Source organism: Pongo abelii, chromosome 5 (genome assembly GCF_028885655.2).
Source record: "Pongo abelii isolate AG06213 chromosome 5, NHGRI_mPonAbe1-v2.0_pri, whole genome shotgun sequence".
In the NCBI taxonomy this organism is placed as follows: domain Eukaryota; kingdom Metazoa; phylum Chordata; class Mammalia; order Primates; family Hominidae; genus Pongo; species Pongo abelii.
The window spans coordinates 29,339,699-29,362,850 of record NC_071990.2 but is presented as its reverse complement, the minus strand read 5'-3'; the positions used below and the strand labels follow the sequence as shown (position 1 = coordinate 29,362,850).

The 23,152-nt window shown below is 37.0% G+C and overlaps 2 protein-coding genes across 4 annotated transcripts in view; one reads left to right on the top strand and one right to left on the bottom strand.

The window, feature by feature from the left end:
- LOC100448298 (olfactory receptor 5V1) overlaps positions 1-23,152 on the top strand; it is a 109,057-nt gene that overhangs the window by 34,393 nt on the left and 51,512 nt on the right. Inside the window, exon 1 of one of the 3 annotated variants that reach the window (XM_063725417.1) lies at positions 15,899-16,096. The exons of the other annotated variants lie outside the window; for them this stretch is intronic. The gene's annotated coding sequence lies outside the window, so the exon portion shown is untranslated. Of the gene's footprint in view, positions 1-15,898; positions 16,097-23,152 lie in introns of those variants that run through there. 3 annotated transcript variants of the gene reach the window in all.
- LOC100449030 (olfactory receptor 12D1) lies at positions 3,920-4,882 on the bottom strand. The gene is given in 1 exon segment (XM_009241574.4): positions 3,920-4,882. A coding segment is annotated over 1 exon segment (963 nt).

Below are 23,152 nucleotides of genomic sequence, written 5' to 3'. Positions count from 1 at the left end.
TATACACTGCACTGTATTTGTAGTCATTTATCCTTCACCCCCCCTCCCACTCTATACCCCAAGTCCCCTAAGTCCACTGTATCATTTTTATGTATTTGCATCCTTATAGCTTAGCTCCCACATATCAGTGAGAACATAAAATGTTTGGTTTTGAAATACTGATTTTATTTCCTTTAGACATATACCCAGCAGTGGGATTACTGAATCATATGGTATTTCTACCTTTATGTTTTTTGAGGAATCTCCATATGTTCCCCATAATGGCTGTACAAATGTAAATTCCCAAAAACAATGTACAAAGGTTCTCTTTTTATATCCTTATTAATACTTGTTATCTTTTATCTTTTTGATAAAAGCCATTCTAACTGATGTGAATTGATATCTTGTGGTTGTAGTTTGTATTTCCTTTGATTTAATGATGTTGAACATTAAAAAATACACTTGGCCATTTGTGTGGAAATATCTATTTCATTGAAAAAAAAGTCTATTTAGATTCTTTCCTCATTTTTAAACTAGGCTATTTGTTTTCTTGCTATTGAGTTTTTAAAAAATATATATTTTGGATATTAACTCTTTATGAAATATTGTTTTCCCATTTCATAGGTTGTCTCTTCATTCTGTTGATGTTTTCTTTTGTTAAATAGGAGCAATTTAGTTGGGTAGAATCCTGTTTGTTTTTGATTTTGTTTCCTGTGCTTTAGGTATGATATTTTAAAAATATCATTGCCCAGACCACCATTGAGAAGTTTTTCCCTGTTTTCTTCTAGTAGTTTTACAGTTTCAGGTCTTACCTTTCAGTTTTTAATCCAATTAAATTGATTTTTGTGTATCGTTTGAGACGATGGTTTAATTTCATTCTTCTTTAGGTGGCTATTAAGTTTTTCGAACACAATTTATTGGAGAGAATATTCTTTTCCCATTGTATGTTCTTGGCACCTTTGCCGAAGACCAACTGACCATAAGTACAGTTTATTTATTTATTTCTGGGCTCTCTATTCTGTTCCATTGTTCTATGTATCTGTTTTTATGCCAGTATCATACTGTTTTGATTACTATAGTTTTGTAGTATATTTTGATTCCAGACAGTCATGCCTCCAGCTTTGTTCTTTTTCCTCAAGATAGCCTTGGCTATTTGGAGTCTTTTGTGGTTCCATATGAATTTTAGTACTTTTGCTATTTCTGTAAAAAATTCCATTAGAATATTGATAGGGATTGCAAAGAATCTATAGTTTACTTAGGAAAGTATGACCATTTTGACAATATGAATTCTTCCAATCCATGAATAAAGAATATCTTTCCATTTATTTGTATCTTCTTCAATTTCTGTCATCCATGCCTTATAGTTTTCAAGGTACAGATCTTTCACCTTCTTGGTTAGATTTATTCCTAAGTATTTTATTTACCTTTGATATTATTGTAAATAGAATTGTTTTCTTGATTTTCTATTCAGATAGATCATTGTAAAAATGCAACTGGCTTTTGTATGTTAATTTTGTATCCTGTGAACTTAACTAAATTTATTAGTTCTCACAGTTTTTGGTGTAGTCTTTAGGGTTTTCTAGATGTAAGATCATGTCATCTGCAAACAGAAAATTTTACTTCTCCCTTTTTAGTTTGGATGCCTTTTATTTATTTTTCTTGTGTAATTGCTGTAGCTAGTAATGTCAGAATTATATTGAAGAGAAATTGTGAAAGTGGGCCTCCTTGACTTGTTCCTGATCTTGGAAGAAAAGCTTTTAGCTTTCCAACATTGATAATGAGAATAGCAGTGGACCTGATATACATTACCTTTATTACATTAAGCTACGTTTCTTCTATACCTAATTTGTTGAAAGTTTCTTTTAGTTGTGAAAGAATATTGAATTTTATCAAATGCTTCTTCTGCACCTATTATCATATGGTTTTTATCCCTCAGTATGTTAACGTGGCATATCATATTTATTAATTTGTGTATGTTAACCCATTCTTGCATCCTAACGATGAATCCCACTTAGTCATGGTGTATGATCATTTTAATGTGCTGTTGAGTTCATTTTGCTAGTTTTTATTGAGGATTTTTGCATCTATGTTCATCAGGGATATTGGCCTATAACTGTATTTCCTTATAGTTGCATTGTCTGGCTTTGGTATCAGGGTAATGCTGACCTCATAAAGTGAGTTTGAAAGTATTTCTTCCTTTTCATATTTTTGAGTGAGTTTGAGAAGATTGGCATTAATTATCCTTTAAACGTTTGGTAGTATACATCAATAAAGCCATCAGATCCTGGGCTTTTTTGAATAGGAGACATTTTATTACTGGTCAATCTCAGCCCCAGGCTGGCAGCTTTTGCCGTGGTCTACTGGAACATGAAAAAGTCTGTCTGAGGCTTCCGTGTTGAAGAAGCATATGACAGTCACAAGGAGCAATTAAGGAAGGAGAAAAAGAAATAGAGAGAGAGACTTACTCAGCTCTCAGCTATTCCATTACCAGATCGAAGTCATTCCAGCAAAGGTCAGAGACATTATGGATCAGAGTCAACCATTCTCTGCTGTGTTTTTCCAAATTTCTTACCCAACAAAGCATGTAACTTAAGGGTTTTAAGTGATTGAATTTTGGGGTCCTAGTGTGTTATGCACTAATAGTTGACCAGAACCCCATGTGCTCTTCTATAGTTCACAAACTCTCTGAAGTTTGAATTATGTGACAAATTCTCACCACCAGAAATGACAGAAAAAACATATTGTATAAAAATATGCATCAAATATATTACTGATAGTGTGGGACAGTTGAGATTAGGAGTTGCCGTCTCCACACACACATTGTTGTTTTGTTTTGTTATAAACTAAACTGGAATTGAGGGACCAAAGAAGGTGAAGTTAGAAGACAAAAGAAGCATGGAGAGAAGTCAGAATAAAATTGTTTAGATTTACAAAAGTGAATGCAGAGACCTTGAAGGATCCGTCCGCCAGCTTAAAATGCCTTTTCATAGTATTTTCTGTCTGTTCTTTAAATATTTATAAGTTATAGAATCCATCATTTTTTCAGGGACAGAAGCCATTTATAGGAACTTAAAAAGTGAGGAACATAGTAGTTCATGTCTAGAAATACTTCAATAATTATGACTTCTATGCCTTTGCTTAGTATGAGTTTGGTGCCAAGTAAGAAAAAGAAAATAAAATTTTGATAAAGTCATCATCTTCCACAATTAAAGGCGGAGGGAGCAATAACATCCTAATGAGATTGAAAGAGTCTTAAGAGCTTTGTTAAATTATCTCCGATTTTTAATATTTTAAGTAATCATTGAGGGTTTGGACAGTTGACTAATAAAAGATATCTGGAGACAGAGGTGGCAAAACTATTTAGATGAACTGTCAGGGTTTTTGTTGTTGTTGTTATTTAGTGATTACAATGTCATTTGCTTTAATTACTTATTTGTCTCCTTGTTTGAAGAATAAGAAATCAAGACACACCCCTTAAAAATTCTCCTTAACTCATATGTCAGTTAGCGTATTCTTTTCCAGTTGAGTAACCATGGCCCTAAAGTAAAACCCTCAAAATATCAAAGCATAATAATTTTATTTATAATATTATAATGCATTAACCTAGAGGGACCAGATAGATAAATAGACCCAAGTATTATCCATATATTTGATACATGGGAAAAACAGGCATATTTCTATACCCAATTTCATCATAAGAACATATAAAAAACCTAACATCAATTTTATCAACTGATATCTTCAAAACATAGTCAGCAGTAGAGTTCCATGGCTAGCATCCCATTCATTCAAATGTCCCTTATATAATCCAGGAAAGCATTGTTAAATACAACTACAGCATATTTTTCCATATATTTTTGTTTTATCCAGTTCCCTCTGCTGTACATTTCTAAATAATTTAAGAAACAATATAATTACGAACAACTTTTTAATTGTTTATTTATGCTTCAGAAGAGTTCTTCAAGATTTCTTTAGGTCAAAGCCGCCTTTTGATTGCTCTATTGAAGGCCCCCTTCACTTCCTTGTTCCTCAAAGTATAGATCAGTGGGTTTAGTACTGGAGTGACCACAGTGTACATGATGGCAACAATCCGGTCCTGGTCCATGAAGCTCCCTAAGGCAGGATGAATATAGGTGAAGAGAACAGGTGCATAGAAAAGAATAACTACCATGAAGTGGGAGGCACAAGTGGACAGTGCTTTGCGGAGCATGCTAAAAGAATGAGTCTTGAAGAAGAGATAGGTGATAATGTAGAAATAGGAGAGTAATGTGAGAAAGAAGGGGCCCATGGCGATTGTCCCCGTGACAGTACTGAGCAGTCACTGATTAAGCTCAGTGTTCCCACAGGCCAGCTTTAGCAATGGCTTCACATCACAGAAGAAGTGATAGATACGGTTAGAACCACAGAAGTTCAAGCGAGAAGTCATTAGGGAGTGCAGCAGGGCATGGAAAAAACCAATGATCCAGATTGTGATGGCCATCTGGGTACAGAGCTGAGGGTTCATGATGACAGTGTAGTGAAGTGGCTTGCAGATAGCCACAAAGCAGTCAAATGCCATCACGGCCAACAACATGGCCTCTGTGCTGCCCAGGAAGTGGAAGAAATGGAGCTGGCTTATGCATCCCAAGAAAGAAATTGCTTTGTGTGTAGAGAGGAAGTTCTGCAGCATCTTTGGCAGTGTTACGCTGGAGTAGCAGACGTCCAGGCAGGACAGGTTTCCCAGGAAGAAATACATAGGGGAACGGAGTCTAGGATCAGAGATGACAATCATCAGAATGGCTCCATTCCCAGCCACACTGATGAAGTAGATGGTGAGGAAAACTATGAAGAGAAAAGGCTGCAGTTGTTGAATGTCTGTCACTCCCAAAAGGAGAAATTCTGTGACTGAGGTTGTATTCAGCATCACTTCAGACAAAAGACAAAATAATGTACGGAACACTAATCGCACTCAGAATCCTTCCAGCTCAGAATTTTCTTACCAAGCCGAGAATATCTGGAGGGAGAATATTGTTGTTTTGCATGATTCAACCTCACAAGTTTTACATTTTTGGCTTTTAGATGGCTAAATATTAAAGATATATATATATATATCTGTTATGATCTCTGATACAACTTTTTTTTATTATGTTTTTCATTAATATAGTTCTTTCTCCCAGGAATCAGAAAATGTTGCTAGCCTACAGTCTTCTCTGGCTGTGAATATTTTCATTCTTTTTTTTTTTTTTTTTTTTCTTGAGATGGAGTCTCACTCTTTCTCCCAGGCTGGAGTGCAGTGGTGTGATCTTGGCTCACTGCAACCTCTGCTTCCCAGGTTCAAGAGAGTCTCTTGCCTCAGCTTCCCAAGTAACTGGGATTACAGGAGTCCACCACCACACCTGGCTAATTTTTGTATTTTTAATAGAGATGGGGTTTCACCGTGTATGCCAGGCTGGTCTCGAATTCCTGACCTCGAGTTATCTGCCTGCCTCGGCCTCCCAAAGTGCTGCGATTACAGGCATTAGCCACCTCTCTGGGCCCATGAATATCTTCATTCGGTTATAGCTTTCCTTTCATCTTCCCAAGCAGCTCTCACAGGGGACAATTTTTAAGCATACCACATAGCTATCTCTTAGCCTAGTAAGAAACCACCAGTAGGATGTTAACTTAAATAAAAAGACAGGTTTCAATGCATCAAAACCATAATTTTTTTTTAAATCTTGAAAGAGTAGTAGTAATTGTATTTCCTCATTTTAGAATGTAAATGAATTAGAGATATTCTCTTACTGGTCTCTTCCTGACCCATATCCCTGAAATGTTGTAGTGACCTACTGGGGTAAGAAACATGACCACATTAATCACATATTAGCCTGAATATTTAAAATTTCATCATTATTATATCTGATGATGAGCTCAGTTTCTTCCTATAATCTGACCCTTTATACTTTTTTTGAAATAGAATCCCAAATTACTTTTTTCATTGCAAATGTTATTGTGCTTTTATTCACCAGCTGATCTTAGACTCTTTCTTTCCTAGGAAATCTGTGAATCCCTGGATAAGAATAGTTTTTCCTCTGATAGATTCAGTAGTTTCTCTTCTTTTTTCACCAATACTAAACTCTCCTCAAAATATATATTCAGCCTTCTTGAAATTGTCTTCTCTTGTGATCTATTTTCTTAAGTTCTGTTTTTATTTTGCCTAAAATAAACTCACTCATCAGATATTAAGGAATATTCTACCTCAAGTGAAATTCATCTTCTTCTCTTCTAGATCCATTACATTTTCTAGAAAAATTTTTTCTCTGTAATTTGCAAAGTACTGGTATTATCTTCATTAGGTTTACTAATAAAAGCAGACATAATATTGTGAAGTAGCTTCTTCTTTGTTCTTTTCATTAGGCTGTAATGGATTAGCTCTTGTATATTGGGAGGGAAAAAGTCAGGATGTGTGGGGAACTTACAGAAGTGAGAGGCACTGAGAGAGCTAGTAGAACTGTAAAGAAATTGAACAGAGATGCTGACATTGGAGTGCTTCCTATAAAAGGAGTATCATTCAAGGTTTTAGAAACCACTGAGGAGAGAAGAATATAATTTGATGTGACTAGAGTAAAAAAAAATAATGAACAAGGGAACACTTCTAGAGCCCATGGGCTTTTTGGCTTCATAGCTGGGAAGAAATTTTGAAAAACAATCTAACTTTTACTATACCTCCATGAAGAACTGCCTTTAAATAATTCATAGTAACTTTCTTGAATGACCATGTATATTTTGTATATTTAAAAATTACCGCTCCTGTTTAAAATACAAATTATATTTCAAATATAATTTTTGGTTCTTGGACCCAGAAAACAAAATTGTCCCAAAAATCCATATGGTAAAACATATATTCCTGGCTTCTGAGAAAATTAGCAATCAGAGTGGTCTGTAGCAAATCGTTTCCTTCACTGAAATTCCACCATTTAGAAATCACATGTTTGCTTTGGACAATGTCTAGAGAACTAGATGAGTTGAATTGAGAACAAGATATGGCAATAAAAATGTGGTCAAGGGCCTTCATATCTCACAAACACAATGAGGAGTCCACCATTAGATAGAAAATGAGATCTAGATACTGGGTGTTTAATACTAGCAAGTAGATAGATCATTCATTAAGATATTGAGATTATGTGCAACTTCACAGCCTGTCTCCTAGTTCATTCTCTTACCTGATTGATTGTTCTGATTCACAGTTAAGGAAGCTATTCATGTTTATATTCCCAGTGATTATAAAAGTTAAAACATATTTGAAGTAATAGTTCATGTTGGGATTGCAGCATAAACTCATCTTTAAAAACCTCTTTCTCTCTTTCTGAAAAATCAGCCGGCCTTTTAATGAGCCACAGGTCTCTAGACATAGAAATCCAAAGGGAGAGTGTCCCCTGGTGTTGAGAAAGATTGTAAGAATTAGCGGGATGCCTTTCCACACCTGTAATATGAATCAGTGGCCTTGGGGAATTCCTGTGTGAAGTTTCATTTGTTTTTTTCATTCTTGTTTTTTTTTTTTTCCTTACTTAGGTTGTTCCTTAGTTTTAGAACTATGGCCAACACAGGTCTCAATGGCTTAATATGTTTTCTTAGTCAAATTTCTTTTCATTTCCTAGGACAGAGATATGGATTTACTTTCCCATTTTGGGGACTTTCCTGAAAGAATACCCTGGTATTTTTCAGGAAACCTGTTTTGGCTACTGTTGCTCTGTAGTATAGTTTGAAGTAGGGTAACATGATGCCTCCAAATTTGTTTTTTGCTTAGAATTGCTTGGCTATTCAGGTTCTTTTTTGGTTTCATATGAATTTTAAAGTTTTTTTCTAGTTCTGTGAAGAATGTCATTGGTAGTTTGATAGAAATAGCACTGAATCTGTAAATTGCTTTGGGCAGTATGGCCATTTAAACTATATTGATTCTTACTATCCATGAACAAGAAATCTGTTTCCATTTGTTTGTGTTATCTCTGATTTCTCTGAGTAGTGTTTTATAGTTCTTATTGTACAGACCTTTCACCTGCCTTGTTAGCTGCATTTCTTGGTATTATATTCTTTCTTTGGCAATTGTGAATGGGATTGTGTTCCTGATTTGTCTCTCAGCTTGACTGTTGTTGCTGTATAGGAATGCTAGTGACTTCTGTACATTGATTTTGTATCCAGAAACTTTGCTGAAATAGTGTATCAGCTGAAGGAGCTTTTTGGCCAAGACTATGGGGTTTTCTAGATATAGAATCATGTCATCTGCAAACAGGAATAGTTTTACTTACTCTCTTCCTATAATGCCCATTATTTCTTTCTCTTGCCTAATTGCTGTAGCCAGGACTTCCAATACTATGTTGAATAGGAGTGCTGAGAGAGGACATCCTTGTCTTGTGCTGGTTTTCAAGAGGAATGCTTCCAGCTTTTGTCCATTCAGTATGATGTTGGCCTTGGATTTGTCATAAATGGCTCCTACTATTTTGAGGTATTTTCCTTAATACCTAGTTTATTGAGAATTTTTAATATGAAGCAGTGTTGAACTTAATTGGAAGCCTTTTCTGTTATCTATTGAGATAATAATGTGAGTTTTGTTTTTAGTTCTGTTTATGTGATGAATCACATTTATTAATTTGCATATGTTGAACCAACCTTGTATCCCAGGGATAAAGTCTACTTAATCATTTTGTATTAGCTTTTTGATGTGCTGCTGAATTCAGTTTGCTAGTATTTAGTTGAGAATTTTTGCATCTATGTTCATTAAGAATATTGGCCTGAAGTTTTCCTTTTGTGTATGTGTTTCTTCCAGGTTTTTATATCAGGATGATGCTGGCCTCATAGAATGAGTTGGGGAGGAGTCATCCCTCCTTTGTTTGGTAGGCTATTTATTACTGATTCAATTTCAGAGCTCGTTATTTGTCTCTTCACAGAACCAGTTTCTTCTTGGTTCAGACTTGGGAGGATGTATGTGTACAGAAATTTATCCATCTCGTCTAGGTTTTCTAGTTCATGTGCATATGTGTTCATGATTCATCATGTCTCTGATGATTATTTGTATTGTTGTGGGGTCAATGGTAGCATCCCATTTGTCATTTCTGATTGTGTTTATTTGGATCATCTCTCTTTCCTTCTCTATTGATCTAGCTAGGAGTCTATTCATCTTATTAATTCTCCCCCAAAAAAACTCCTGGATTTGTTTATCTTTTGTTTGGTTTTTCTCATCTCAATTTCTTTCAGATAAGCTCAATTTTGGTTATTTCTTGTCTTCTGCTAGCTTTTGGGTTGGTTTTGTCTTCTGTCTCTAGTTCTTTTACTTGTGATGTTAGGCTGTTAATTTGAGATCTTCGTATCTTTTTGATGTGGGCATTTAGTGCTACAAATTTCCCCCTTAACGCTGCCTTAGCTGTGCCCCAGAGATTCTGGTATGTTGTATCTTCATTCTCAATAGTTTCAAAGAACATTTTGATTTCTGCATTAATTTCAGTACTTACCTCAAATTCATTAAAGAGCAGGTTGTTTAATTTCCATGTAATGGCATAGATTGAGTGATTTTTTTAGTCTTGATTTCTATTTTTATTGAGCTGTTGTCCGCGAATGTGTTTGGTATGATTTCAGTTCTTTTGCATTTGCTGAGGATTGTTTTATGTCCAATTGTGGGGTCTATTTTAGAGTATGTGCCATGTGTTGATAAGAAGAATGCACATTCTGTTGTTTTGGGGTGGAGAGTTCTGAGGTCTATCAGATCTATTTGATCCAATGTTGAGTTCAATCTTTTTTTAAATCTCTGTTAATTTTCTGCCTTGATGATGTGTCTAGTACTGTCAGGGGAGTGTTGAAATACCCCACTGGAGACTCCCATTGTGTGGGCATCTAAGTCTCTTTGTAGGTCTCTAAGAACTTGCTTTATGAATCTGGATTCTTCTGCTGTGGGTGCATATATATTTAGGATATCTAGATCTTCTTGTTGAATTGAATCCTTTATCATTATATAATGCCCTTCTTTGTCTTTTTTCATTTTTGTTAGTTTAAAGTCTGTTTTTTTCTGAAATTAGAATTGCAACCCCTTCTTATTTCCGATTTTCATTTACTTGGCAGATTTTTTCCATCCCTTTATTTTGAGCCCATGGGTGTCACGCACGTGAGATGGGTTTCCTGAAGACAGCATACAATTGGATTTTGCTTCTTTACCCAGCTTGCCACTCTGTGCCTTTTAATTGGGACATTTAGCCTGTTTACTTTCAATGTTTGTATTGATATGTGTAGATTTAATCCTGTCTTTTTGTTGCTGGCTGGTTATTATGCCTACTTGTTTGTTTGGTTGCTTTGTAGTGTCACGGGTCTGTGTACTTAAATGTGTTTTTGTATTGGCTGGAAATGGTGTTTTCTTTTCATATTTAGTACTCCTTTCAAGATCTCTTGTAAGGTGGGTCTAGTAATACAATCCCTCAATGTTTACTTGTCTGAAAAGACCTTATTTCTCCTTCACAGAGAAAGCTTAGTTTGACTGGATATAAAATTCTTGGTTAAAGAAATTTTTCTTTAAGAATATTGAATATAGACCTGCAATCTCTTCTGGCTTTCAACATTTCTGCTGATAGGTCCACTGTTGGCCTCATACGGTTCCCTTTGCAGGTGACCTGCCCCTTCTCTCAAGCTGCCTTTTACATTCTTTCTTTCATTTTTTCCTTGGAAAATATGATGATTTTGTGTGTTGGGGATGATCTTCTGGTCTAGAATCTTGCAGAGATTTTCTGTATTTCCTGCATTTGACTATTGGCCTCTCTAGCAAGATTGAGGAAGTTTTCATGGTTGATATCCTGAAATATGTTTTCCAAGTGTTTGCTTTCTCCCTCTCTCTTGCAGGGATGACAATGATTTGTAGATTTGGCCTCTTTACATAATCTCATATTTCACAGAGGTTTTGTTCATTCCTTTTGCTTTTATTCTTTATTTTTGTCTGACTCTCTTATTTCAGAAAGCCTGCTTCAAATTCTGAGATTCTTTCCTCAGCTTTGTCTACTCTGCTATTAATATTTGTGATTGCATTGAAAAATTCTTTTAGTGAGTTTTTCAGCTCTATCAGGTCAGTTAGGTTGTTTTTATACTGGCTGTTTTGTCTGTCACCTCCTGTATCATTTTATTGTGATTCTTAGCTTCCTTGGATTTGGTTTTGCCATTCTCCTGAAACTCAATGATCTTCATTCCTATCTGTATTCTGAATTCTATTTGTTATTTCAGCCATCTCAGCCTGCTTAAGAATTCTTGTTGAAGAACTAGAGTGATCATTTGGAGGACATAAGACACTCTGATCATTGGAGTTGCCAGAGTTCTTTTTTTTTTCCCCATCTCTGTGTGTGAGTGTTCCTTTAACTGCAGAACTGCCTCTGATGGAAGTGGTCAGGTGGCAGCTGGGTGATTGTGCTGGAGTCCCAGGTCAGGTGGCCTTGCCCATTGAGAAGTGAGGATCAGGATCTGCATGGAGAACAGTTCAGCCACTTTTCTATGACGTGGATGCTCTGTGTTATGGGTCCCAACCAGCCCTTGGTCCCACAGACTCTCCAGGGCCTGGGAACACAAGGATGAAGACTGTGAGAAAGCAAAGATGGCAACCCACCCCTCCCATTGGGAGCTTTGTCCTAGAGCATTGCAGAACTGCTACTGGCTCAATAGTCCCAGTGTAAGGGTGACTGGAGACTCAGGCTGGGAGGATCTGCCCCAGAAGAAGATACAGGATTGGGGATCCACATAACATACAGTCTGACCACTTTTCCATAGAGCTGCTACCATATTCTGGGGATCTGCTCCAGTCCCTAGTCACTTCAGATTTTCCAGTACCTGATGGTGTCAACAGTGAAGTTTGCCAAACAGCAAAGATGGCGGCCTGCCCCTCCCTCTGGGAGCTCTGCTCCAGGAAGGAATGGACCTGTTACCAGCCCAAACACACTGGCAGGGTTGGCTGGGGATCCCAGAAGGTCCCACTCAGTGAGGAAAAACAGGATCAGGAGGTGCATTAAAAAGCAGTCTGGCCACTTTTTCATAGAGCAGCTATGCTGTCTTTGGGGTCTACTCCAGCCCCTAGTTGCTTCCAGCTCTCCAAAGCCCAAAAGTGACAATGGCTAAGCCTGCAAAACAGTAAAGATAGAGGCCTACCCCTCCTCTGGGAGCTCTGCCAGGGAGGTTTGGGATTGCTACTGGCTGGAAAACACCAGCAGGAATGGTTGTAGACCTTGGTCAGGGGATTCCTCCCAGTAAAGAGAAATGGGATAAGAGACCCACATGAAAAAGTGGTCTGGCCATCTCTTTGTAGAGCTGCTGTGTTGTGCTGGGGTACCACTCCAGTCCCTAATCACCTCAGATTCCCCAGAGCCTGAAGGCATCAATGGTTAAGGCTATGAAACAGCAAAGAAGGCAGCCCAAGCCTCCCTCTGAGATCTCCATCTCAGGGAGGTATAATGTTGCTACCCATGGCAGCCTGGAGTTCTAAGCTATTGGGTCTTATCCTGTGATGTTCCATGGAAATGGGGCCTGCAGATGGTCACTGCTCAGCCCCGTGGATTTAGACTGTTTTCTAGGGGTATATATGGGGGGTCTAACCTCCCAGTTTGCCAGAGTTGCAGTTACTTTTGCTGGGAAGCCTGGGTATCCAAAGCTCCTGTGGCTTCCAGTGTGCCTGAGTGGATGCTTTGACGAGACTCCACATAGCTTTGCATGTCAGACTGAAGGCCCTGGTGGAGTGAGTTCATGAGGGATCTCCAGACCTGAGGGTTGCAAAGTTCTCTGGGAAAAGTATGGGTTCCCAAGGTCGCTCGCTCACTCACCACTTCTCTGGGCAGGGGAGGCTGCCCTAGCTACATGTCGTTCCCACGTGGGTAGTCATCCTGCGTTGCTTTTCTCTGTTCTCTGTGGGACGGGTTGTTTTCTTGATGAATCCCAATGCATGTACCTAGGTAATTCAGTTGAAGATACTGTATTTACTTGCCTCTTCTATTTTGCTCTGTGACAGTGGTGCACAATAGGTGCTTCTAGTTGGCCATCTTGGCCAGCCCTCACCTTCTTGTTATTTTATATGCTGTGAATATAATACAAATGAATACTATTTATTGCATGCTTATTATGTGTAAGGTATTGTTCTAAGTTCTTTACATCCATTAGCTCTCTTAATTCTCACAAAAACCCAATGAAGTAAGTAATACAATCATTTATCTTATATCACAAGAAAACTGAGGCTCAAAGGATTTAAGTAAATTTTTCTTCTTGTGGTATATTGTGAAACCAGGACTCAAACTGAGACTTCTTAGTTCTAGTGATCACTGTATTGTGCTCTTTCAAATATTATTCATCTTAATTTTATCTACAGTTTTCTTAGTTGACTAGCAATTCACTATTTTAATGAAGTCATGACCAGCAATTTTCTTCTTTATGTATTGTCTGTTTGTGATTGTACATAATATTTGTTTTAAATTTTCTTTTATTACAGAGGAAGCTTCATGGGCCTGTGACCCATGCAGTCACAAAGGACCCTGCATTCAGAAGGGCCCTATGTTTCATTTAATGCTTTGTGGTCACTGTCTTGAAACTCTTAGCAATTTTTTTTAACTTCCTTTTTTTTTTTTTATTATACTTTAAGTTCTGGGGTACCTGTGCAGAACGTGCAGGTTTGTTACATAGGTATACATGTGACATGGTGGTTTGCTGCACCCATCAACCTGTCATCTACATTAGGTATTTCTCCTAATGCTACCCCTCCCCTAGCCTCCCACCCCCTGACAGGCCCTGGGGTGTGATGTTCCCCTCCCTGTGTGCATGTGTTCTCATTGTTCAACTCCCACCTATGAGTGAGAACAAGTGGTGTTTGGTTTTCTGTTCTTGTGATAGTTTGCTGAGAATGATGCTTTCCAGCGTCATCCATGTCCCTGCAAAGGACATGAACTCATCCCTTTTTATGGCTGCATAGTATTCCATGGTGTATATGTGCCATATTTTCTTTATCCAGTTTATCATTGATGGGCATTTGGGTAGGTTCCAAGTCAATGCTATTGTGAACAGTGCTGCAATAGACATACATGTGTGTGTCTTTATAGTAGAATGATATATAATCCTTTGGGTGTATACCCAGTAATGGGACTGCTGGGTCAAATGATATTTCTAGTTCTAGATCCTTGAGGAATTGCCACACTGTTTTCCACAATGGCTGAACTAATTTACAGTCCCACCAACAGTGTAAAAGTGTTCCTATTTCTCCATATCCTCTCCAGCATCTGTTGTTTCCTGACTTTTTAATGATCACCATTCTAACTGGTGTGAGATGGTATCTCATTGTGGTTTTGATTTTCATTTCTCTAATGACCAGTGATAATGAGCTTTTTTTCATATGTTTGTTGGCTGCATAAATATCTTCTTTTGAGAAGTTTCTGTTCATATCCTTTGCTCACTTTTTGATGGGATTTTTTATTCTCATAAATTTGTTTAAGTTCTTTGTAGATTCTAGATATTAGCCTTTTGTCAGATGGATAGATTGCAAAAATTTTCTCCCATTCTGTAGGTTGCCTGTTCACTCTGCTGATCGTTTATTTTGCTGTGCAGAAGTTCTTTAGTTTAATTAGATCCCATTTGTCTATTTTGGCTTTTGTTGCCATTGCTTCTGGTGTTTTAGTCATAAAGTCTTTGCCCATGCCTATGACCTGAATGGTATTGCCTAGGTTTTCTTCTAGGGTTTTTATGGTTTTAGGTCTTATGTTTAAGTCTTTATTCCATCTTGAGTTAATTTTTGTATAAGGTGTAAGGAAGGGATCATGTTTCAGCTATCTACATATGGCTAGCCAGTTTTCCCAACACCATTTATTAAATAGGGAATCATTTCCCCATTACCTGTTTTTGTCAGGTTTGTCAAAGATCAGATGGTTGTAGATGTGTGGTGTTATTTCTGAGGCCTCTGTTCTGTTCCGTTGGTCTATATATCTGTTTTGGTACCAGTATCATGCTGTTTTGGTTACTGTAGCCTTGTAGTATAGTTTGAAGTCAGGTAGCATGATGCTTCCAGCTTTGTTCTTTCTGCTTAGGATTGTCTTGGCTATGCAGGCTCTTTTTTGGTTCCATTTGAAATTTAAAGTCATTTTTTCTGATTCTGTGAAGAAAGTCAATGGTAGCTTGATGGGGATTGCATTGAATCTATAAATTACTTTGGGCAATATGGCCATTTTCATGATATTGATTATTCCTATGCATGAGCATGGAATGTTTTTCTGTTTGTTTGTGTCCTCTCTTATTTCCCTGAGCATTGGTTTGCAGTTCTCCTTGAAGAAGTCCTTCACATCACTTGTAAGTTGTATTCCTAGGTATTTTATTCTCTTTGTAGCAATTGTGAATGAGCATTCACTCATGATGTGGCTCTCTGTTTGTCTGTTGTTGGTGTATAGGAATGCTTGAGATTTCTGCAAATTGATTTTGTATCCTGAGACTTTGCTGAAGTTGCTTATCAGCTTAAGGAGATTTTGGGCTGAGATGATGGGGTTTTCTAAATATAAGATCATGTCATCTGCAAACAGAGACAATTTGACTTCCTCTTTTCCTAATTGAATACTCTCTATTTCTTTCTCTTGCCTGATTGCAGGAAATACGTTGTGAACTTCCCAGCACATCTGTTAGAAAGGAGGTCCAGAAAAAGAGCACAAAGAGAATGGTCTGTATTTAAAGATATAACAGCTGAGAAAGCACAGTGTAATTTTCAAGAAAATAAATGTAGCCATTCTGCTTGGGCTTACATCCATCATTGCTAATCACTGTTGGAAAAACTTTGGGCAAATGACTTACATTTCTGTTCCTCTATTTCTTCATCTGTAAAATAAGAATAAAGGTTGTTACAATGATTAAATGAGCTAATATGTATAAAGTACTTAGAATAGTGTCTGACACATACAATGCACCATATATGTTTTTGCTAGGTAAAAACAAATACATTAATCTTCAGACGGGACTATCAAAATGAGTCTCAAGTCAACGTTGTAGCTAGACTAGACACATGGATGCCCAGTGAACCATGCCTCTCAGCATTGATGCCCTGTGTGGTTCGTTTTCCTTGAACCTGGGCTGGCACAGTGACTTCACCAATAGAATGCAACAAAAATGATGTTCTGGAACTTCGAAGGTACGTTAAAAGAAACCTTACAACATCTTAATAGATCTCCTGAAACAGTCACTCTTGGGATGCTCCCAAGAAACAAGAATGCATTTGCCATATCAATGGACAAAAACCATTTACCTGAAGCCCTGTTAACTTGTTCTAGCAATGATACCATGTCTGACATGACAGCTGTGATCAAGACTACTAGTTGGTTGAGCTTGGGATAGTCTGCAGCTATTATTCAGGTTTTATCTGTTTTTTGCAAGTGATCTTTCAGTCTTTAGATATTTAAGGGGGCACTAATCTTGGCTATCCTTCCCAGGATGTGATATTGTTGTTAGTTTAATATCCTTGCCAGATGGGGCAGTTTCAAAGCTTCCAGTTGGCATTCTCCAGTACGATAGCGCATTTCCCACTGGCCAAAGACTGACATAGAGGCTTCTCTTACTGCCAAGTATATCAGTCCTAATTGTATAGCCAGTGACTGTGGGAATGACTATTGGATGTGCCTACAGTACTGGGTGACCTACTGTAAGCTAGACTTTAACATGACTCCATTTATAATCTGGCTTCTGTATGCTCATTGTAATAGTTGGGCCATGGTGATGCTTTGGCTCTTGGAGTATCAGTGTCAACTCAGACAACTGTACTTGAAATATTTGGGTATTCCCCCTTTCCCAGTGTGCAGTAATTTGCATAAATAATGTTAGCTCCCTCTCAGGAAAAACTATAGGTGTCTTTCCAGTAAATGCTTACCACAATGTTGAAGTTCACTTCTTTCTGGAGGACATGACTAAATGTTCAGGTAATAAGTTGTGCACCTAAATATTAGCTTGCATCTGTGAACTGAGCAGGAAATTAAGCCATTTTATTAGAGTGACCACCCTCAGTGTCCTGTTCCTCTACTCTTGCCTTCTTTTGATTGTAGTTTTTAAGCAGCAGCCTCATCAACAGTCCTGTAATTTTGTCTTTAGGGACACGTGTTTTATTAACCATCACCACAGCTTCCTGTAGGTCAAGACCCCTTGGCTACCTTTTTGACTCACTGATGATTACAGCAATTGCAAACTACTAGCTTCCAGTGGTTCAATGCTACCATATATTTTTTATTGCTGTAGGCCCCTTTTCTCCATCAATTCGAACTCTGTGATTACTTCTGTAACCATTATCCCTGGTCTACAAAGAGTCACCACTGAATTTCTTAGTAATTCCAGAACTCCTCTGCCAGAGCTTTCTGAATTGTGAATGGTGTGTCTCCTCTGAGTACTCTTGTGGAACATAATATTCTGGTGGCTTTTCTGACCTACACACAGTATATTCATCCAGTACCCCTACTTTCCTGAGTCTCTTTATTCCTTTCCATACCATCTGTCAGGGCAACTCAGTCATTTTAACTTTGATCATCATGGGCCAATGCCTTCCCTGTGCTTGTAAGAGCCACACTAGCAGCAAATTTGCTTAAGCCCCAGATTCCGTGTCTAAGAATTCAATGTCCCTAGTTAATATATTCTCATTTATCCAGTTTAGTGTTCTAGTCCCTTGATCATGCACACTCAAGATTCAATTCCATGGTATTCCTGCTGGCACATTCTAACTACTATTTACACTCCTGTCAGTTTAATCTCTTTTCTATTTTAACATCTCTAGCACAACCCTAATTAATTTATGGGGATTTAACTCTAATTATTGGCCTGGCGGTCAAGAGAGACATCCACTATCTACAGTAATATGTAGTACAGAAGACATGTACTATCCACAGTAACAAAGAAGATAGAAAGGATATCTATTGAACTCATTGATCTTGCTAAGATGGTTACTAGGAAGAATGATTGTAGCAGTCAGGGTTCTTCTGAGAAACAGAGTCAACAGAATATTGATTGGATGACGGCCACCTACATTAGGGAGGATAATCTGCTTTACTCAATCTATCAATTCAAATGTTAGTCTCATCTAAAAACATCCTCACTGACACATCCAGAAAACTGCTTAATTAAATAAAGTGTGGACATCCTCAGTCAAGCTGACATAAAAACCATCAAAATAGTGAAAGTTCCAACAGATTCTTTTAGCTGACTATTACAAAATAGGGCAGAAATAAGATGAACTAAAAAATAAGGCATTCAATTTTCAATCAGTATTTAGAGGAAAACTAGATTCCAGGACTTCACAGGATCAAAAAATTAAACTGTATATTAATGCTAAATAGTCTAGATGGTAGAAGTTTCTCAAAGTAAGAAATCGCTTCAGGGCGAAGATCATATTCCAAGGTGCTGTTAGTGAAGTGTGGTTTTTAGGTAAAGTTCCCAAGGATGTGACTATAATACTCTTGGTTGAAACCTCAGAAAGATAATGGGGAAGCCTAGAATAGTTTCTAAAAATCTTAAGACAGGCCTCTTAAGCCCTCTATGTTAGACAAAGAGGTCACTATGAGTCTTATGAACATGCCTTGTCAACATTTCCAACTAGAGGCAAAAATGTTTCCAGAAATCTTATTTTAGCTTTATTGAGGTACAACTGACATAAAAAAGTTATATGTGTTTAATGTATACATCACGATGAGTTTGGGCATATGTACACATACTATCATCACCACAACCAGGGTAATAAGCATATCCCTCACCTCCAAAAATGTCCTTGTGTTCTTTTGTGTTGCTTTTGTTTTTGTAAAAGCACTTATCATGAGATCTATAGTCTTTTTAATGTATTTTAAAGTGCAAAATACTATTTTGCTAGTTATAGGTAGTACGTTGTACTGCAGATCTCTAGATCTTATTTATGTTGCATAACAGAAACTTTATACTGTACCCACTGATAAACAATTCCCCATCTCCCCCTCTACACATTCCCTGACAATCACCATTCTATTTTGTATTTCTATGAGGTTGACCATTTTAGATATTTAAGCGTGGCCATGCAACATTTGTCCTTTTGAGACTGTCTTATTTTACTTATCATGATATCCTCTAGGTTTGTCCATATTGTAATAATTGGCAGGTTCACCTTCTTTTAAAGGTTAAATAATATTCATGTATATATTCATTTTCTTTATTCATTCATCTGCCAATGAATACTTGGGTTGTTTTTGTATTTTGTCTACTGTAAAAAATTTCAAAATAAACACAGGGTTGCACATATTTCTTCAAGGCCCTGATTTCAATTCTTTTGGCTACACACACAGAAGAGAAATTGCTGGATCAGATTGTAGATTTATTTTTAATTTTTAAAGGAATTTTCATACCATTTTGCACAGTGGCTGCAATTTCTATATTCAGTGTATAAGGGATCCAGTTTCTCCACATTCACACCAACACTTTTTTTAAAATAATAACCATCCTAAAATATGTTAGGTGATATCTGACTATGGTTGCCTTTTTCTGATGGTTAGTGATATTGAGTACCTTTTTATATACTTGTTGGCCATTTATATGTCTTCTTTAAAGAAATACCTATTCAATTATTTTGTCAATTTTAAGTTGTGTGTGTGTGTGTGTGTATTATTGAGTTGAGAAGATTATTATGTATTTTAGATATTAACCCCTATCAGATAGATGGTTTGAAATATTTTCTCCCACTTCATAGGATGACTTTTCACTCTGTTGATCATTTCCTTTGTTGTGAAGAAGCTTTTTAGCTTTACATAGTCCTGCTTGTCTATTTTTTATTTTGTTGTGTCAAATCTAAAAAATCATTGCCAAGACCAACATCAAGAAGTTATCTCCTTATTTTTTTCTTCTAGAAGTTTTACATTTAAATCTTTAATCAATTTTGAGTTGATTTTGTATATAGTATGAGATAGGGTCCAATTTCATTCTTCTCTATGTAGTTTATTCTACACCATCTATTGAAGGGACTATTCTTTCTCCATTGTGTGTTCTCAGCAATCTTGTCCAAGATCAGTTTACTATATATATATGTGCATTTATTTCTGGACTCTCCATTCTGTTCTATTGGCTTGTATGTCTGTCTTTATGTCAGTACTATACTATTTTAATTAAATGAAGGCATTCAAATTGAATATAACATTAACATACAAAATCAATTGCCTTCCTATACATTAACAATCTAGCTTTTCTGAGCTATCAGAAAAGGAAGAACCAAAACAATTTCATTTAAAGTAGCATAAAAAAAATAAAATACTTAGCAATAAACTTAACCAAAGAAGTGAATGATTTGTACACTGGAAACTATAAAAACATTGATGAAAGGAATTGAAGAAGACTCAAATAAATAGAAACATAACCTATGTTCAGGGCTTAGAAGAATTAAAATTGTAAAATGTCCACACTACCATAACTTGTCTATGAATTCAATGCAATCACTATCAAAATCCCAAAGGCATTTTTTACAGAAATGGAAAAAACTATTCAAGAAAGACCTCAAATAGCCAAAGTGATCTTCAGAAAGAATAGCAAAGCAGATGGTATCACTCTTCTTGACTTCCCAAGATGTTGCAAAGGTACAGTAAATAAAACAGTATGCTACTGGCATGAAGACAGACAGACAGAAATCTCAAGGGTGTTGTCTCACAGTACACTAATTGTCAGCCCAAGTCAGAGAAAGACCTGTCCTAAGGAGATTTATGAGTGTGGTACTTATCTAATTGACTAAACCCAAATAAGAATCCTAAGAACCTAAAATATTTTAAAAAGAATTTTATTGGTGGGCCAGGCACAGTGACTCGGACCTGTAATCCCAGCACTTTGGGAGGCTGATGTGGGTGGATCACTTGAAATCAGGGGTTTGAGACCAGCCTGCGCAACACGGTGAAACCCTGTCTCTATTAAAAGTACAAAATGTAGCCGGGCATGGTGGCACATGCCTGTAATCCCAACTACTTGGGAGGCTCAGTTGAATCACTTGAACCTGGGAGGTGAAGGTTGCAGTGAGCCGAGATTGCACCATTCCACTGTACTCCAGTCTGGGTGACAGAGTGAGACCCGTGTTTAAAAAAAAAAAGGAGAAGAAGAAGAAGAGAGAGAATTTTATTGGTATCATCAGTTTCAATTTCATCATCTTAGACTCTAGAGGCCGGAGTGAGAAAAATGTCCCCAAATGGGTTTCACAATTGCTATGTAACTGTTATGTGCCTCCCATTTTTTCTCTTGTGGAGTAAGATTTTCTATTACTGTCATCTTATATCTACCTTATCATTATGTGCTGAGTGTGTGATGGGAAGATAACCTGACTTCTTCAAGTTCAAAGGTCTTCAGGTCAAAAGGAACCATTCTTGAGGAATCATACTAAATATGCCCCATTTGCACTGTGTCATGATTTGGATTTTAAAAACCCAGACTTTGAGCTGATGCTATAAAGGGATGAGATTTTAGGATTATTAGGAAGAGGAGTAAGTGTACCTTGCATATGGGAACAGCATGAATTATTAGTGGTTAGACTGTGGTAGATTAAGGATGTCCACACAATTTTTGACACTCTTTCCATTGAAAGTTTGAGAAGCTCAGTTGGCCTGCAATTTCTTTGGCCAATAGAGTATGATAGAAGTTATGTTAATGCTGGTTCTTGGTTTTTGTCTTTGAGACAACTAACAGTTTTTGTCTTGGTTTGCTGTCCCCCATGAAAAAGTCTGTCCCGGGGCTTCCCTGTTAAAGAAGCACATGACAGTCAACTAAGAAACTGGAGAGAGAGAGAGAGAGAGAAACAGAGAGAGAGAGAGAGAGAGAGAGCAGATCCAGATATTACTGAGCATAGTCAACCCTTTCCTGCTGTGCCCTTCCCAATTTCTGACCCACAGAATCCTGGGATTTGATTAAATAAATTAATTTAAGCCATTTAGATTTAGGATACTATTTGTTATGCAGCAGTAGATAACTAGAACCCACGTGTTTTCCTACAGTTCACAGCCTCCATGTAGATGGGATTATGCAATAAACTCTGACCAACAGAAGTGATAGTCTGAGACAGTTCAGGTGGATAGTGTCTTCTCCACACAGGCATTCTCTCATCAACAAAACTGGAACTGAAGGACCAAAGAAGGTTGAGTTGGAAGACAGAAGAAGTACCAGAGAGAGGTCAGATCGTTTGGGTTTGCAAAAGTGAAGGCAGAGGTTTTGAATAGTCAGCCCACCTGCTCAACATAGCTTCCATAGTCTTGTCTATTTGTATCTCTAAACAGTTACAAATGTTGGCATATCACATCTTTTCAGGGCCAGAATCCACTTCTAGGTACTTAGAAACTAAGAGCATCATACCTATTCTTGTCTATTAGCTCCAGAAATACCTCCACAATTATGATTTCATTGTTTTCACTTAGTATGAGTTTGGTACCAAAGGAAAATAAAAAAAAAATTCATGATTTTTTTTGTATTTCACCTGTATTACATCATATTACATGCATTACAATCTGACAAAATAAGGACAGATACAGGAAAACAAAACCAAAATAATAGAGTGTTTAAAGTCTTCATCTTTCATGACCAAGTGTGGAGTGATACGAGTGGTTATAACACTCTAATGAGATACAAAGTGATTCTTGAGGTGTTTTTTTTTTTTTTAACCTAGCTCCACTTTTAATGGTATTTCATAGTAATCTTTGAAGTCTGGCCAGGTGACTTCTAAAACATCTCTGAAGATACAGGTGCCAGAACTCTTAGCTGAACAATCGGTTGTTTTATCTCTTAATTAGTGATTGCAATGTCATTCAATTTAATTACTTATTTGCCTCTCTGGACCAAATAAAAAGCATTTTTTCATTTGTATTTTAAAATGTAAAAGTAAAATTATCAACTTTTAGTAAAAATTTGTTTCCTTTTTCTGCTCTTTCCTATTCTTTGTGTGTTATAAAGGAAATGAAACATTCCAGTGTGTTTCAGTAGCTCATTCTCTCTGCAGCATGTCCTCTGTGTGAGATTCTTTTTCTTTAGCTATAGGGTGGGTCTCTTAGGGCACCCTTCCTTTATTTAGTAAAGTTCTTTTGCGCAGGACTTTCATAAATCTAACACCTATAGAGCTTTTTTGTTTGATTAAAATAATAAACAACACAGTTGATTAATTTTTCACATGAATAACTGTTGGTGTAGTAAGAGGAAAGTTTAAACTATTTTATGCTGAAGTAGGGGAAAATAC